Source organism: Siniperca chuatsi, linkage group LG22, assembly GCF_020085105.1.
Source record: "Siniperca chuatsi isolate FFG_IHB_CAS linkage group LG22, ASM2008510v1, whole genome shotgun sequence".
NCBI lineage: Eukaryota > Metazoa > Chordata > Actinopteri > Centrarchiformes > Sinipercidae > Siniperca > Siniperca chuatsi.
Genome location: NC_058063.1, coordinates 3412459 through 3426482, shown reverse-complemented (window position 1 = coordinate 3426482; position 14024 = coordinate 3412459). Strand labels below are relative to the sequence as shown.

Here is a 14024-nt window from a genome sequence, read left to right as displayed (position 1 = left end):
TGAACAAGGACTACAGTGGCCCCAAGGGAGAAACAAGTTCACTGCGGTGTTTGTGTATTAATGTTTTATGGATAGAACGCTATATTAGTTTGGACTGATACACTGTAAAAACTCATACAGTGATTCTGTTGAATCAGGTAATATTTTATCATTAACTTAATGTAAATTGATTTCAAGTTAATTCAACTTAAACTTTTGTTATTTTCAGACAATTTCAGAACTTATATACACAAGTGACTGACTTGAAGTTACTGTATCCTATTACAGAGACTGGAACATGTAATTGGCATTAAAGGAACCGCACTAAGCTGGTTTAAATCCTATCTATCAGATCGATCTCAGTTTGTACATGTTAATGGTGAGTCCGCCGTGCACGCCAAAGTTAGTCACGGAGTTCCACAAGGTTCTGTGCTTGGACCAATTCTATTCACCTCATATATGCTTCCTCTAGACAATATTATTAGGAAACACTCCATAAACTTTCATTGTTATGTGGATGATACCCAATTATATCTATTGATCAAGCCAGATTAAACCAGTTAGCTAAACTTAGCTAGCTAAACAACAAGTATGCCTTACGGACATAAAAACCTGGATGTCCTTCAATGTTAAACTCTGACGAAACTGAAGTTATTGTACTTGTGTGGCACCCCAACAACTCCGAGACACATTATCTAAAGATATAGTTACTCTAGATGGCATTGCCCTGGCCTCCAGCAGCACTGTAAGGAACCTCGGAGTTACCTCCCACATGAAACAAACTTCAAGGACTGCCTTTTTTCACCTACGTAATATTGCAAAAATCAGGCACATCCTGTCTCAAAATGATGCCGAAAAATTAGTGCAAGCATTTGTTACTTCTAGGCTGGACTACTGCAATTCCTTATTATCCGGCTGCCCGAATAAGTCCCTTAAGACTCTCCAGTTGATCCAGAATATTAGCTTCTCTGCACTGGCTCCCTGTAAAATCCAGAATAGAATTTAAAATCCTTCTCCTCACCTACAAAGCTCTTAATGGTCAGGCACCATTGTGCTCCCAGAATGCAGGGTTACTTGTGGTTCCTAGAGTATCCAAAAGTAGAACGAGAGCCAGAGCCTTCAGTTATCAAGCTCCTCTCCTATGGAATCAGGTCCTAGTTTGCTTTCAGGAGGCAGACACCATCTCCACATTTGAGAGTAGGCTTAAGACTTTCCTCTTTGATAAAGCTTATAGTTAGGGCTGGCTTGGGTGAGTCCTGAACCATCCCTTAGTTAGACTGCTATAGGCCTAGACTGCCTGGAGACTTCCCATGATGCACCTCTTTCCTCTCTCCTTCTCTCCCTCTCCATCTGTATGCATTTTTATTCCATTACTGCATGTTACTAACTCGACATCTTCTCTCTCCTGTAGTTCTGTGCCTTCTCGTTTCTCTCGTCTCTCCTTCTGTCGCTTTCAGCAGGTATTTCTGCCTCCGGAGCTGCAGAGTCTGGATCTGTGGTTGTGGGCCACCTGCTGCCCCTGTTTTCCTGCTCGACAACTACTACTACAGTTGTTGTTATTGGCACTGTTATTAATACTGTCATTATTATTCCTATAGCTGTCATTCCTATTATTGTTAGTTTATTAATATTACCTCTCCAAAACCTCTCTCTCTCTCTCTCTCTCTCTCTCTCTCTCTCTCTCTCTCTCTCTCTCTTCCTCTCTCAAACCCTAACACAGCAGTGGCGGACGGTCGCCCACCATTGAGTCTGGTTCTGCCTCTTAAAGGAAGTTTTTTCTTGCCACTGTCGCCAAATGCTTGCTCATGGGGGGATTTGTTGGGTCTCTGTTAATATTATAAAGAGTACGGTCTAGACCTGCTCTATAGGAAAAGTGCAATGAGATAACTTCTGTTATGAATTGGCGCTTTATAAATAATATTGAATTGAATTGAACTGAATTGTATGAGTTGGATGAATGTACTGCTGAGTGCTCACTAAACACATTAAATGAAACATGATTAGCATGCTAATAGACTTCCCAGCATGTATTATTTGAGAGTTAAAACTCTCAAGAGACCCTTCTTTGTGTAGTTTGGAGAAAACATACATGATGGAAACTTGCTGTGTGACTTTAACACATGTTAAGTCAAGCCACGGTTGTTTTTTCTGATAATAATGAAAGCAATGCAAACCACAATGTTAGTGTTGATTTCAGTCCCTACCCAAGGTCAATGAGATCAACCTAATATGGTATCTTTGAACCAGCTTTGATACAAAAGTGGCTTCAATGTTAAAAGGGTTTATTGGGGGAGTTTTTCCTTATCTGAACCAAGGGTCTAAAGGTCAGAGGGTGTCATATACTGGACAGATTGTAAAGCCCCTTAAGGCAAATTTGTGATCTGTGATATAGGGCTATATTGATAAAGTTGACTTGACGTGTCTAAATAGTGGTCAATTGAACTTATTATTAATGGGAATTACGGCTCTTTGAAGGGAGCCCAATTTTATGGCTCCATTCCTTTCTGAGAGCCAGGTCTTTCGGCTCCCAAACGGCTCTTCATTTAGTACCGCTTCTGCTGGTCACTGCCTAAGTTACTTTGTTATTTGTTGCAAGAAATAAATATGTAAGATTCTTCATCTGCAATGCATTGAAATATTCTGGTTATTCTGGTCAAATTGATGGTTAATCAGCTGTCAGACGGGAGCCAGCTCCGATCGTTCACTTAAAGGAGCCGGCTCATAGAGCCAACTCATTCACGGCCGACAAATCAGAATCAGCTTTATTGGCCAGGTATGTGTACACATGCAAGGAATTTGACTCCGGTTTTTCATTACTCTCTATGTACATACGCAGAAATAGACATAAATTTGGCTAAAAACAAGGACAACAAGCTCAACAAGGTAGACAAACATTAAGCTACTATGTGCAATATATATATTTTAAGTACAAAAAATAACAACAGTAACATTTGTAAACAGTAAGACAATTAGTGCAATGGTGCAGAGTGCAAATGGTGCTAAAATAAATATGATTAATGTAACAGGTTGCTTTATATACATGAGGTGGTGGATATGACAGTATGTACAGCGTGTGTAGATTTAAAAAGTGATAATATTTACATAAAACAATGAGATAAATGTACAGGTACAGTGGATGTTTGTGTCACAGGGGTTGTTTTTGGCACTCTGTGACTGATGTTAACTGTTCATCAGATTGGGTAGAAACTGTTCTGGTGTCTGGTTGTTTTGGCGTACAGTGCTCTGTAGCGCCTCAAGAGGGGAGAAGGTGGAACAGGTTGTGACCAAGGTGTGATGGATCTGCAATGATGTTTCCTGACTCTGGATGTGTATAAGTCCTGAATGGGGGGCAGGTCGGCACAGAGGATCTCTTCTGCAGTCCTGACTGTCCGTTGCAGTCTGTTCCTGTCCTGTTTGGTGGCCAGTCCAAACCAGACAGTGATGGATGTGCAGACACCAGACTGGATTATTGCAGAGTAGAACTGGATCAGCAGCTCCTGACAGTTGTGTCGTCTGCAAACTTCGGGAGTTTGACAGACGGGTCTCCTGAGGTGCAGTCATTGGTGTAGAGGGAGAAGAGCAGTGGGGAGGGCACACATCCCTGGGGGGCACCAGTGCTGATTGTCCGGATGCTGGATGCGATGTTCCCCAGCCTCACCAGCAGCCTCTGGTCTGTCAGGTAGGTCAAGTTTTTGATCCACTGACAGGTGGGGGCTGGGACAGTGAGCTGGGTGAGTTTACTGTGAAGGAAGTCTGGGATGATTGTGGTGAACGCCGAGCTGAAGTCCACAAACAGGATCCTTGCGTATGTCCCTGGAGAGTCGAGTTTTTGCAGGATGTATTGCAGTCCCATGTTGACTGCATCATCCATTGACCTGTTTGCCCGGTAGGCAAACTGCAGGGGGTCCTGCATGGGTCCTGTGATGTCCTTCATGTGGGTCAACACAAGTCAAAGGACTACAGACGTCAGGGCGACGGGCCTATAGACATTTAATCATGTGACATCACTAATAACTTAAGGTTATAGAACTTATTTTCTCAAGTTTGTTTAACTTAACCCAGCTGATTTTACATTTTCAGCAGCCTTTAAAGTAATTATTCAACTGAAGGTCAACAACTTACATTGTTAAAGCAGCACAGAACTTGCATTTTTAAGTTGAACCAGCTTAAAATGATTTACAGTGTACTGGCCCAATATGTAATAAATGAATACTGGAAATACAGCTTGATCAACAGTATGATCACTGAGACTTTTCTCACTTTGCAAGGCTAAGAATGTTGAAGGAATGAATCATTTTTCTGTTCTTCATTGTTTTAAGTTGGGTTGGGTTTTATTTGTGTAGCAATGACCATTGGCTCAATTGGTTATAATAACATTTGCATCCACTTTTGTTATATGAATATTAGGAGTTGGTTCACAGAGATGAGTAGTAGGTGGTGCTAATGCTCCAGCCAGGTGCCATATACCATTGTAGAAGAGGGCGCAACAAGTTGACTTTGTTAAAAGAGTGCCAGTCAAACCTCAAAAGGTGGGAAAAATGTAGAAAACATGATGGAAATATGGCAATTATGATTGTTGCATGTATCAGTTTGAGGAAGGATACAATCGCCTTATTGCCCCCCACAGATTTGATATTTTCATCTGACACCATTTTTGTCTCTTCAGTGGACATTTAAAGCAATTACAATGAACTTTCATTTTGTGTTGATTCTGGCGGCCCTGCGGACAAAAGCGGTAGTGTTTCCACCACCTCGTGTCTTAAAGATCTTGATCTGGCTAGCGTTTCCATTTGTTTTGGAAATGAGTGAAAGAAAGATGCAACTTATTTTTAACACTATTTTTCTTTTTTAAACACAGCTGTTTACAGTGATGTCCACTGTGATCAATACCTCCATGGACTGTACACAGCCAAATAAAACAACATATTACATACCTGTCTAGAAGGAAGAGGGCCAATTCAGGATCTGTTTTGAATCCTTTCAAATCCCACAATTCTCTCAATCTGTTCAGTGACTGAAGAACAAAAAGAAATGCTGAAAGGGACAGTGATAGAGCACAGGTGAAAACACAAGTCAGCCTTGGTCGGTCAATTCTTCAGTTCTTTTTCTCTTTGATGATCCTGCCCCAGTATCAGCCAGAACCACAAAATATAACTATAAATAAAATTCTCTGAAGAAAAATCTCTTCATGTTTCCTTTTAACTGGTTAACGTACTACTCATTGCAAACCTTTAAACATAGGCTCTAGAGCAAAAAACATGAGCGGTCAGGCCATGATACAGGTTGGAAACAAGCTGACAGTTTAGCCAGATTAGGTAGCTTTAGTTGATACCGAAAGTGAGCACCCCTGTAATGTCGAAACAAAATGGCAGTTCAGGCTGATTATCAGGCTACCTAAATTAATGTGTTTAATCAACTTACTACACTCAAAATCTAACATTGTAACAGATAAACTTTACACATTACACAGAGGGTGGGAGAAACTGGGGTTTAATAGGGGCCCAGCTGCTCATTTTTGCCCCAGGGCCCGCTAGCAGGTTAATCCAGCCATGAAAGGCACAATTAATAATCCAAATGTAAGCAAAACCCTACCACCAAAATTCAGAGCACAGCACTGGAATCTGATATTACCGCAAAATTGATTGACAGGTTGTATAACAGCAACTAAACAAAAACCATAAAGTACGTGAAAATATCTTAACTTAATCTGGTAAGCAAAATCACAGATTGGATCTGGGGTTGGTTCACATTATAGACTGTAGTGTATGGGTCATACGTGCTGTCATGGATACGTCTGTCTCCACCGTCTGCTAATCATCCACATCTGCTCCCTATCACACTCCTGCTCCCCATCAGCTCCTAATCACAGCCAGCATAAAAAGCCCTGCACTCACCTCAGCAAGTTGTCCGACCTCGTTTGGTGCAAGGACGCCCCATGCAACAATGCAGATCCCCTTCTCCAGCGATCCCCTTCTCCAGCAATCTCCTTCTCCCCAAATCTCCTTCTCCAACGATCTCCATGCCAGCGAGTCTTCCCCATCTCCATACCTGCACACCTGTCTTCCCATAATATAACCTAATAAAGAGCCATCCATCTCCATATCAGTGTCTCCTGCCTGTCTGTCCGTAACAGAAGGTCGGACCAATACCGAAGGACTAGACCAGCACTCCCTTAGTCTCTCTGTCAACTCCCACTTCACCATGCCAAGGGCCAGACCGGCGCCCTTCTTTGATTCGGTGGTGGATGACAATGGCATACTGTGGCTCCATCCATCGACGCTAGACACGCAGACCATAGTGCCAAATCCATACTGGGGCACTGGTTCGAGGTGGTCCATGCAGCCACCAGATTGCACGCCGGACTGCCAATCATCAGCCGACTAACCAGCTACTCTCCTGCACCACTGCCCAGCTGCCTAGCTGCTTGCCTGCACCACCGCTCCGGGTGCTCGCCTGTATCGCCGCCTAGCTGCTTGCCTGTACCACCGCCCAGCGGCTCGCCAGCTCCGCCTCCACTCTGCTCACCTGCTCCACCGCCCAGCGACTCGCCAGCTCCACTGCCGTCTCCAGTCCCAGCGCCGCCCATCACTCCCTGTTGGATCGCAGCAGCCATCACTCCCTGCCTGATTGCAGCAGACAGAACTCCCTCCCGGATGGGAGCAGACAGCACCCCTTACTGCATCGCAGCAGACAGCACCCCTTGCTGGATGGCAGCAGCTCCTCGCTCCCAGACTCTCTGCCGGACCGCAGCAGCTCCTCGCACCCGGACTCTCTGCTGGTTCGCAGCAGCTCCTTGTCCCCAGATTCCCTGCCAGTTCGATCACAGTTGCCTCCTTTCTCGGCTGTATCCCAGCAGCTCCCTGGACTCCCTGCTGGATCGCAGCAATCTCCAGATTCCTTGACACCACTGATCCAGCCCGCTCCTCTACCAATCTTCCTGTCCTGCTGTCCCTTCGCTGGCTTCCTGTCCTGCAGCCCCGTCGCCGGCTTCCTGTCCAGCAGCCCCATCGGCGGCTTCCTGTCCAGCAGCCCCGTCGCCGGCTGCCTGTTCTGCTGCCCCGCTGTCAGCTCCCTGTCTTGCTGCCCCATCGCCGGCTGCCTGTCCTGCTACCCTGTCGCCGGCTCCTGGTCCGGCTGTCCCGCCGCCGGCTCCTGATCTGATTCGACGGCCTCCAGAGGATCTCCGCCTTTGCCGCCGGCCTCCAGAGGATCCTCGTCTTTGCCTTCACCTCCGGTCTCCAGAGCATCCCCGCCTTCGCCTCCGGCCTCCACAGGGTTCCCGCCTTCACTGCCGGCCTCCAGAGGATCCCCGCCTTTGCCTCTAGTCTCCAGAGGATCCCCGCCTTCGCCTCTAGTCTAGATAGGATCCCCGCCTTCGCTGCTGGCCTCCCGAGGGTTCCTGCCTTCGCCTCCGGCCTCCAGAGGACGTTGATCTTTGTCACGGACCTCATACGGTGAGATCCACACAAGGCCAGCCCTCAAGTCGTCCACCCAAGGTCCTCAGCTTTGTGCCAGGCCAGTCTCCGGGTCGTCCACCTGAGGTCCTCAGCTGGTTCAGCTCCCGGGTTGTCCGCTCAAGGGCCTCCGCAACACCCAGGTCCAGGCTCTGGGTCGTCCTACTGAGGCTCCCAGCTCCACACCTGTCCAGGCTTCGGGTCATCCGTCCATGGCTCCCAGCTCCACACCTGTTCAGGCTCAGGGTCGTAAGTCCGAGGCTCCCAGCTCCACCCATAACCAGGCTTCGGGTCATCCGTCCATGGCTCTCAGCTCCACACCTGTCCAGGCTCCGGGTTGTCCACCCGAAGTTCCCAGCTCCGCAGATGCCCAACCCCCAGCCGTCTGCCCGGATCAACCTGCTCCCCGTGGTGGAGGGCGACCATCACGTCAGTGGGGGTTTTCGGCCCTCGGGAGTGCAAGGACTCCCCATGCAACAGTGCATATTCCCTTCTCTAGCGATCTCCTTCTCCAGCGATCTCCATGCCAATGAGTCTTCCCCATCTCCATACCTGCACACCTGTCTTCCCATACTATAACCTAATAAAGAGCCATCCATCTCCATATCGGTGTCTCCTGCCTGTCTGTCCATAACACGCGCATATATGTGCCCAAATGGCACATATATGCACGTATGCCATGGATATATGAAGACCGAAGTGCTTGGAGACTCCAGCAGTGCCCGGGGTATAACAGGCAGGAATCAGTGACATGTTTATCTCTGCATAATCAAACATAATGTTCCCTGTGGCACAATGTCCACTGCTGAACAGTCACCTGTAACCTCTGAGAATGTCAGGACATTCCTGCTACCAAAACAAACTTAAGCATGTGTTTCTCAGCCCAAACCTCTTCTTGAGTCCAGTGCGGGGTTTCAAATAATTTCACTTCATATTTGCTTCATGTGACTCTTCTGTGCATGTCTGCAGGGAAAGTGAATAATTGTGGTGGTGGTGTGATCTGAGGGGCTGAGCTATCCCAGCCTGCTCAGCTATCTCCCTCTGATCTGTTAACGTACTGTAGTGATTTGATGGTTTTTAATGTCGGACAAAACATTCAGAATCGGAGGTTTCCGTAAATCATACATTAACAATATCAAAATGAATCACAAATACATTTAAGCCTTCACAGTCTGTATGAGACAGAATTAGGAAAGGCTACATGAGTGTGAACATGTGTCAGTTTGATTGTTCTGCACATATTGTGGCAATCACCCTGATATTCCTGATGTCACAATCACATCTTCACAGACCTGTCAGAATTCATTCATATTCCTTAAACCACACCTACAATCTTCAGTCATCCAATCACAACCTAGTGTCAGAACCCAGCCCCTTATGAAGTCATGGCCGGTGTGTGTGTGTGCACGCGTGTGTCTACTGTAACTGCTGCAGCCACACAGTGCACTGGCAGTGGAGGCTGCCTGGCTGAATGGAAAAATGTCTCTCAGTCACGGAAATAGACTGAGCTGTCAATCACTCTGCCACCTTCCTGCCTGGAGTGGCTCTGACAGTGACACAAAGGACAATTGGTTTAAAGCATACCCCACCACACACACACACACACACACACACACACACACACACATACATACACGTAAGCCTTTACATGCAGGGATTATTATGATATAAATAATTGTATTGTTCTTCCAATGAATGCTGTAACAAATTCCCTTTATGTACAGATGGACTAAGCTGGTTTGAGACACCATTGGACAGTAAACAGACAAACACTAGAAGGAAATTACAGTTTAACATCATGTCATTACCAATGAAGTAAAAATCCATTAAATGTGGTAGGATGTGGCAGTGCAATTGATACGTTTTGATGTTTGCAATAACATTTAAACATAAAAAATTGCTGTGTTGACCTTTGAACAACATGTTGACACTGGTGTTGATTCAGAGCCTGATGTGGCAGATGATCAGATCAGCAGTGCAGCAGAGCCACAATGTACTTGGCACCACATTTAACAGCAAAAGGGACTCACTGTATGACTTTGGTTGTTGGCATGGTTGTTGCATATGTTCCCATTTTGGACACAATAAGAGCACTTTTTCAAAATCCAGAACTTACTGATGTGTTTAAGCACAGCCAGCTAGCCTCCAGCTAGCATATAAAGACTTCTCAAAACAGGGATAAAGGCTTGTCCTGATTTCCAGAAACCAGGATATGGTGTTTACATGTGCAAAACATAACCCTGATCATAGTGCACATGTAAATGCACTCATGGATCTACAACTGTGATTCTGGGGACATGTGCACACCAGGGGGTACTTCTGCAGTAACTTGAAAAAAACCCCAAAAACTATATATGTCCACATTTGTTTTTAGGAAGAAAATAAACACAAATGTGAGGTTGATCTTTAGTATATTTACTTTCACAATAACTAATAAACTACCACATACTAAAAATCACTGGGTTCAAAATTGGCCCAGTGTGGGTCAATATAGCGCTGACCAATGGGTTGTTTTGACCAAGTGTTAGTGTTATTTTTAATATTATTGCTGGGTTATTGGATTATTAAAATGACCCTTTGTCTTGGGTGGTTTCCAACAAATTGGGTACAGGGTAAAATTAACCAATTATTCACAAGCTACCCAGCAGTATAGAAAGTAATATGTATAAAATATATATAAATAAATTCAAATCAGCCCCACAATTACCAGCTGTAACATTAAAGTGATGTGCCTTTAAAATTAATCAATAATCATAATCCAATAGTATACATCAATCTCAGTATTTCTGCACTGTTGTATTGCTACTTTCACTTTTTTTAAAGATCTGAGTACTTGTTCCACCACTGGTTAGAGACATTTTTGCGTTAGTTGTAAAGTATATTTTTCACAATTTGCTGGATTTTTGAAAGAATGTAATTTTTTCCTTTTTTGTAAACATTTTAGAATCACTTATTAGATAATGATGATCACCTGTGGTAGAAGCATGTAGGAAATGCGTGCAGAATGGGGCGTCGGTACAGTCTTTGACCTTACATTAGACTCAGAAATGTGCTGTTTTGTTTGTTAAAATTGAAAAACGATTGAGCCAAAATGGGGGCAACAGCATCTGTGACCGTGTCGTTGTGATTTGGACTGTTCCACATGTGGGTCAAGGAGCAGAGCCCTGTGAAGGAGATCAGAACAGAACAAGCCACCACAACTCACTCACTGCCGTAGATAGATAGATAGATAGATAGATAGATAGATAGATAGATAGACAGATAGATAGAGATGTCTCTCTCCAGCTGTCACTATCACAATGAAAAAGCAGAAAGTCCAAAAATATAATGTAAGATTATATTTTTGGCATTTCTGCGAGAGAGGATGACATGCAGCAAAGGGCCCAGGCTGGAATCGAATCCGGGCCACAGCGGTAAGGACTCAGCCTTGATACGTGGTGCGCTCTCTACCAGGTGAGCTAATGGGGCATCCTTTTAAAGCAATATTAAAAACAAATCCAGCAAAAGAGTCAAGTAGAAGGTTACGGTCCACTGTGGCCTATGAAACATGCCTCTGATGATGCTCTTTGGAGGAAACCTAGAAAAGCTTTGGTTTTCAGTGAGACAAATATCTTGAGAAGGTGAGGACTGCAAAGCAGAAAAAAGACCTGGTCACTGCTGAATTTTAACTGAAATAAGATTTGAATAGAAAATATGCATTACATGTGTACTCACCTCTGCAGCACCACTGGGTCATAAGGTTAAAACTCTGCAGCGCTTGAGTAACTGTCGTGGTGGTGGAGCTGACAGCAGCTGTAATGTAATGCCACCACCTTCTGGGAACTTTAATGAACTGCACCAGGACTTTCAACATCCAATCTACAGTTTTTATTCATCTATTCTATTTAAGTAAACTTAAAGAGTTTTAGAGTTAACTCTCTGACTGAGATGATATATCTGTAGTTTATGAAACTGACTCAAACAAATATTCATTTGGTCCAAAGGACCATGAAAGAAATTTAAAATAACTAAACTAAACTAAAAGAGGAAAAGGTTAATGTCAATCCATGTTCTACACACCCTGACATTTAAAACTAATTGTTATATTAGTTATATTATCTATTAATATAGATTCATGCACAGACTGACCTTGGATGAAGCCCAGGGGCCCCACATATTCAAGGGCCATGGATTGGTCAGATTGTTTTTTAAATACTTAAATTTGGTGGATTTGTGCAATTTGGGATCTGGTGATGCTATGGGGGACACTCAGATGATCATGTTTATTTTTTTCTGGCATAAATGACAAATGTTTCTAATGAAACAATCCAAGAGGGAAAAATCACTCTTTGACTGAACTGCTCACAATCCATGTCCAGACTCAGGCCATAATCTGTGATGAGGGGTCCTAAGTAGACATTGAAGCTAAATACTGTAGTCTGGGAACCACTGGCGTCGGGGCCTGTGATCACCTTGATCTGCCACTGGTCCCTGGATCCAGGACTGGTCCCTGGATAGATAGAAGGGAAGACAGCAGGTGGAGAGAGGAGATGATTAAATAGTGAAGAACAAACTTTAGTTTTATGGTTACTTGTAACTGAACAAATGATGTCTTGTGCAACATTCAGGGTTTTTTCCTCAGTGTACTATATATATATAAACTTTGTCCTTCACCCTCCGCGGGTGGTCTCATCCTTCGAGCTCGGGTCCTCTACCAGAGGCCTGGGAGCTTGAGGGTTCTGCGATGTCTGGTTGGTTCACCATTACCATTCTGTCAGTCTGGATCTGGAAGTCCCACAGGATCTTGGCTCGGTCATTCTCTACCACCTTTGGAGGTGTTTCCCACTTTGACCTCTGGATATATATATATATATATATATATATATATATATATATATATATATATATATATATATATGGTAATTGGACTGTATTAGTCTTTCTGACAACTACATGTCTCATTCACCCCATTCATACAGCAATGGCAGAACTGCTCATCAAAGTACAGCTTGGGGTTCAGTGCCCAAGGACCGGGATTGAACCGCCGACCTTCCGATTGGTAGACAACCCACTCTACCACTGTACACACAGTCGCCCATTTATATATACATGTACACACACACTCAGTGTCCACTTTATTAGGTACACTGTCTACAGTCTAATGCAATCCAACACTACTCTGCTGCCATAAAGACTACTTTTATTATGCCTATAATGTTTCAGTTTTTAATGTGTGTTTTTTGTTTTGCAGACACTCTCATAGAGGTGTTAATTCAATTACATGTTTTAGCATTGAGGTCATAGTTATTGGTGGTGTTGTACTGGGCCGCATTATATTCAGAGGGGTTGTTAATATTCTGCCCCCTTCATGTGTGTAAATGAGAAGGACAAAACATTTGAAACACCTCTCAATATAATGTAGTCCAGTCCACCACCGATAACTATGACCTCAGTAATAACCATATCATTGAATTCACACATTTCCAACAATGTCAACAAAAACTGAATATTATGAGCTGTATTGGATGCATTATATACAGTATATATATATTCAGATCTGATCGACAAGTGAGTTGGACAGATGAACAGATGAATGAAAGGATGAATTGATGGACAGACAGACCCACTGACAGGAGCCCTTCTTTCTTCTGCTCTTTAATGGAAGGACATAGAGAAGATGACTGGACCAATGAATGGATGAAGAGACAGAAACAAATCAGATAGATGGCAGTTACAAAAATCAGTTCATGGAATCAATAATAAGTCTACTACACATAGAAAAATGACATGATTGTGTTGGTATCTTAGCAACAGGTTAATAATGTGCGTGTGATTTGAGCATTTGCAGGTCAAATTAGATAGCTAGGACAAAATTTGGACAAAATTGGGTTGAAAAGTGAGCGTTCTGCCAGGCGTTATGACGTCACTGCTTCCCAACCCTGGACATTAACAGGCTGACGTCACCAGAAGCTCCACAGACCGCTTCAACATGAAAGATGTCCGAGACACAGTTTCTCAGCAGGAGCATTAAATTAAAATCTAGTTAAAATAGATTACACTTTCTTATAGAACCAAAACTGAATTATGACTATTAAGTGTTATTTCAATTCAAACGTACATTATTCTGACTATTTGAACTTCTCCATTTGTAGCCTACTTGTTATTTACTTTCTGTTCACAATATACCTACTGTACAGTGCTTAGCTTCTATCCACTTCTCCACTCCCACTTCTATCTATTCTTCCATTTTATTAATAGGCATATTTCCTGTGTTGGTTATGTTGCAGCATGTGCATGTGTGTGAGGTACAATATAGAAAAAGTTTCCAGGTAAAAGCAAGTTTAGTTTTAAATGTTCTTTAAAAACCTGTTAGCCGGGACACAATTCCAAATCTAATGGGAGGCTGTTCATGAACCTTTAAAATTAATAAATAAAATGATATACACAATTACTGTAGCTCGACCACACAATGAGATAAATACATTTTAAACTTGACATTAGGTAAATCTAGGTAGGCTGATAGTCCCAGAAGGAAAAGGAGGGAGGGAGGTGTAGTCCCGAATTAAATGTCTGCTGAGGGCCCTGGCTATGGGACACATTCATTTCACAGAA

The 14024-nt window shown here is 43.6% G+C and overlaps 1 protein-coding gene across 1 annotated transcript; it reads right to left on the bottom strand.

Moving 5' to 3' along the window:
• Nucleotides 1–3466: 3466 nt before the first annotated feature.
• On the bottom strand, nucleotides 3467–6469 carry LOC122870669. The gene is made up of 4 exons (XM_044185032.1): nucleotides 5874–6469; nucleotides 4914–4993; nucleotides 3839–3907; nucleotides 3467–3758 (listed from the first exon to the last, which is right to left on the bottom strand). The coding sequence occupies exons 1-4, from the start codon at nucleotides 6315–6317 to the stop codon at nucleotides 3467–3469; spliced, it is 885 nt and encodes a 294-aa protein (XP_044040967.1). The 5' UTR covers nucleotides 6318–6469.
• Between the last annotated feature and the right edge of the window lie 7555 nt (nucleotides 6470–14024).

Bases quoted from the DNA above. Each gene is read 5' to 3' on its own strand.
- LOC122870669 (XM_044185032.1), bottom strand. From the start codon at position 6,317: ATGGACCACCTCGAACCAGTGCCCCAGTATGGATTTGGCACTATGGTC. The intron at 3,908-4,913 runs GTATGTAATATG...ACCCACATGAAG, and splicing joins GCCCTCTTCCTTCTAGACAG to GACATCACAGGACCCATGCA. The intron at 3,759-3,838 runs GTCAACATGGGA...TGTGGACTTCAG, and splicing joins ACAGGTCAATGGATGATGCA to CTCGGCGTTCACCACAATCA.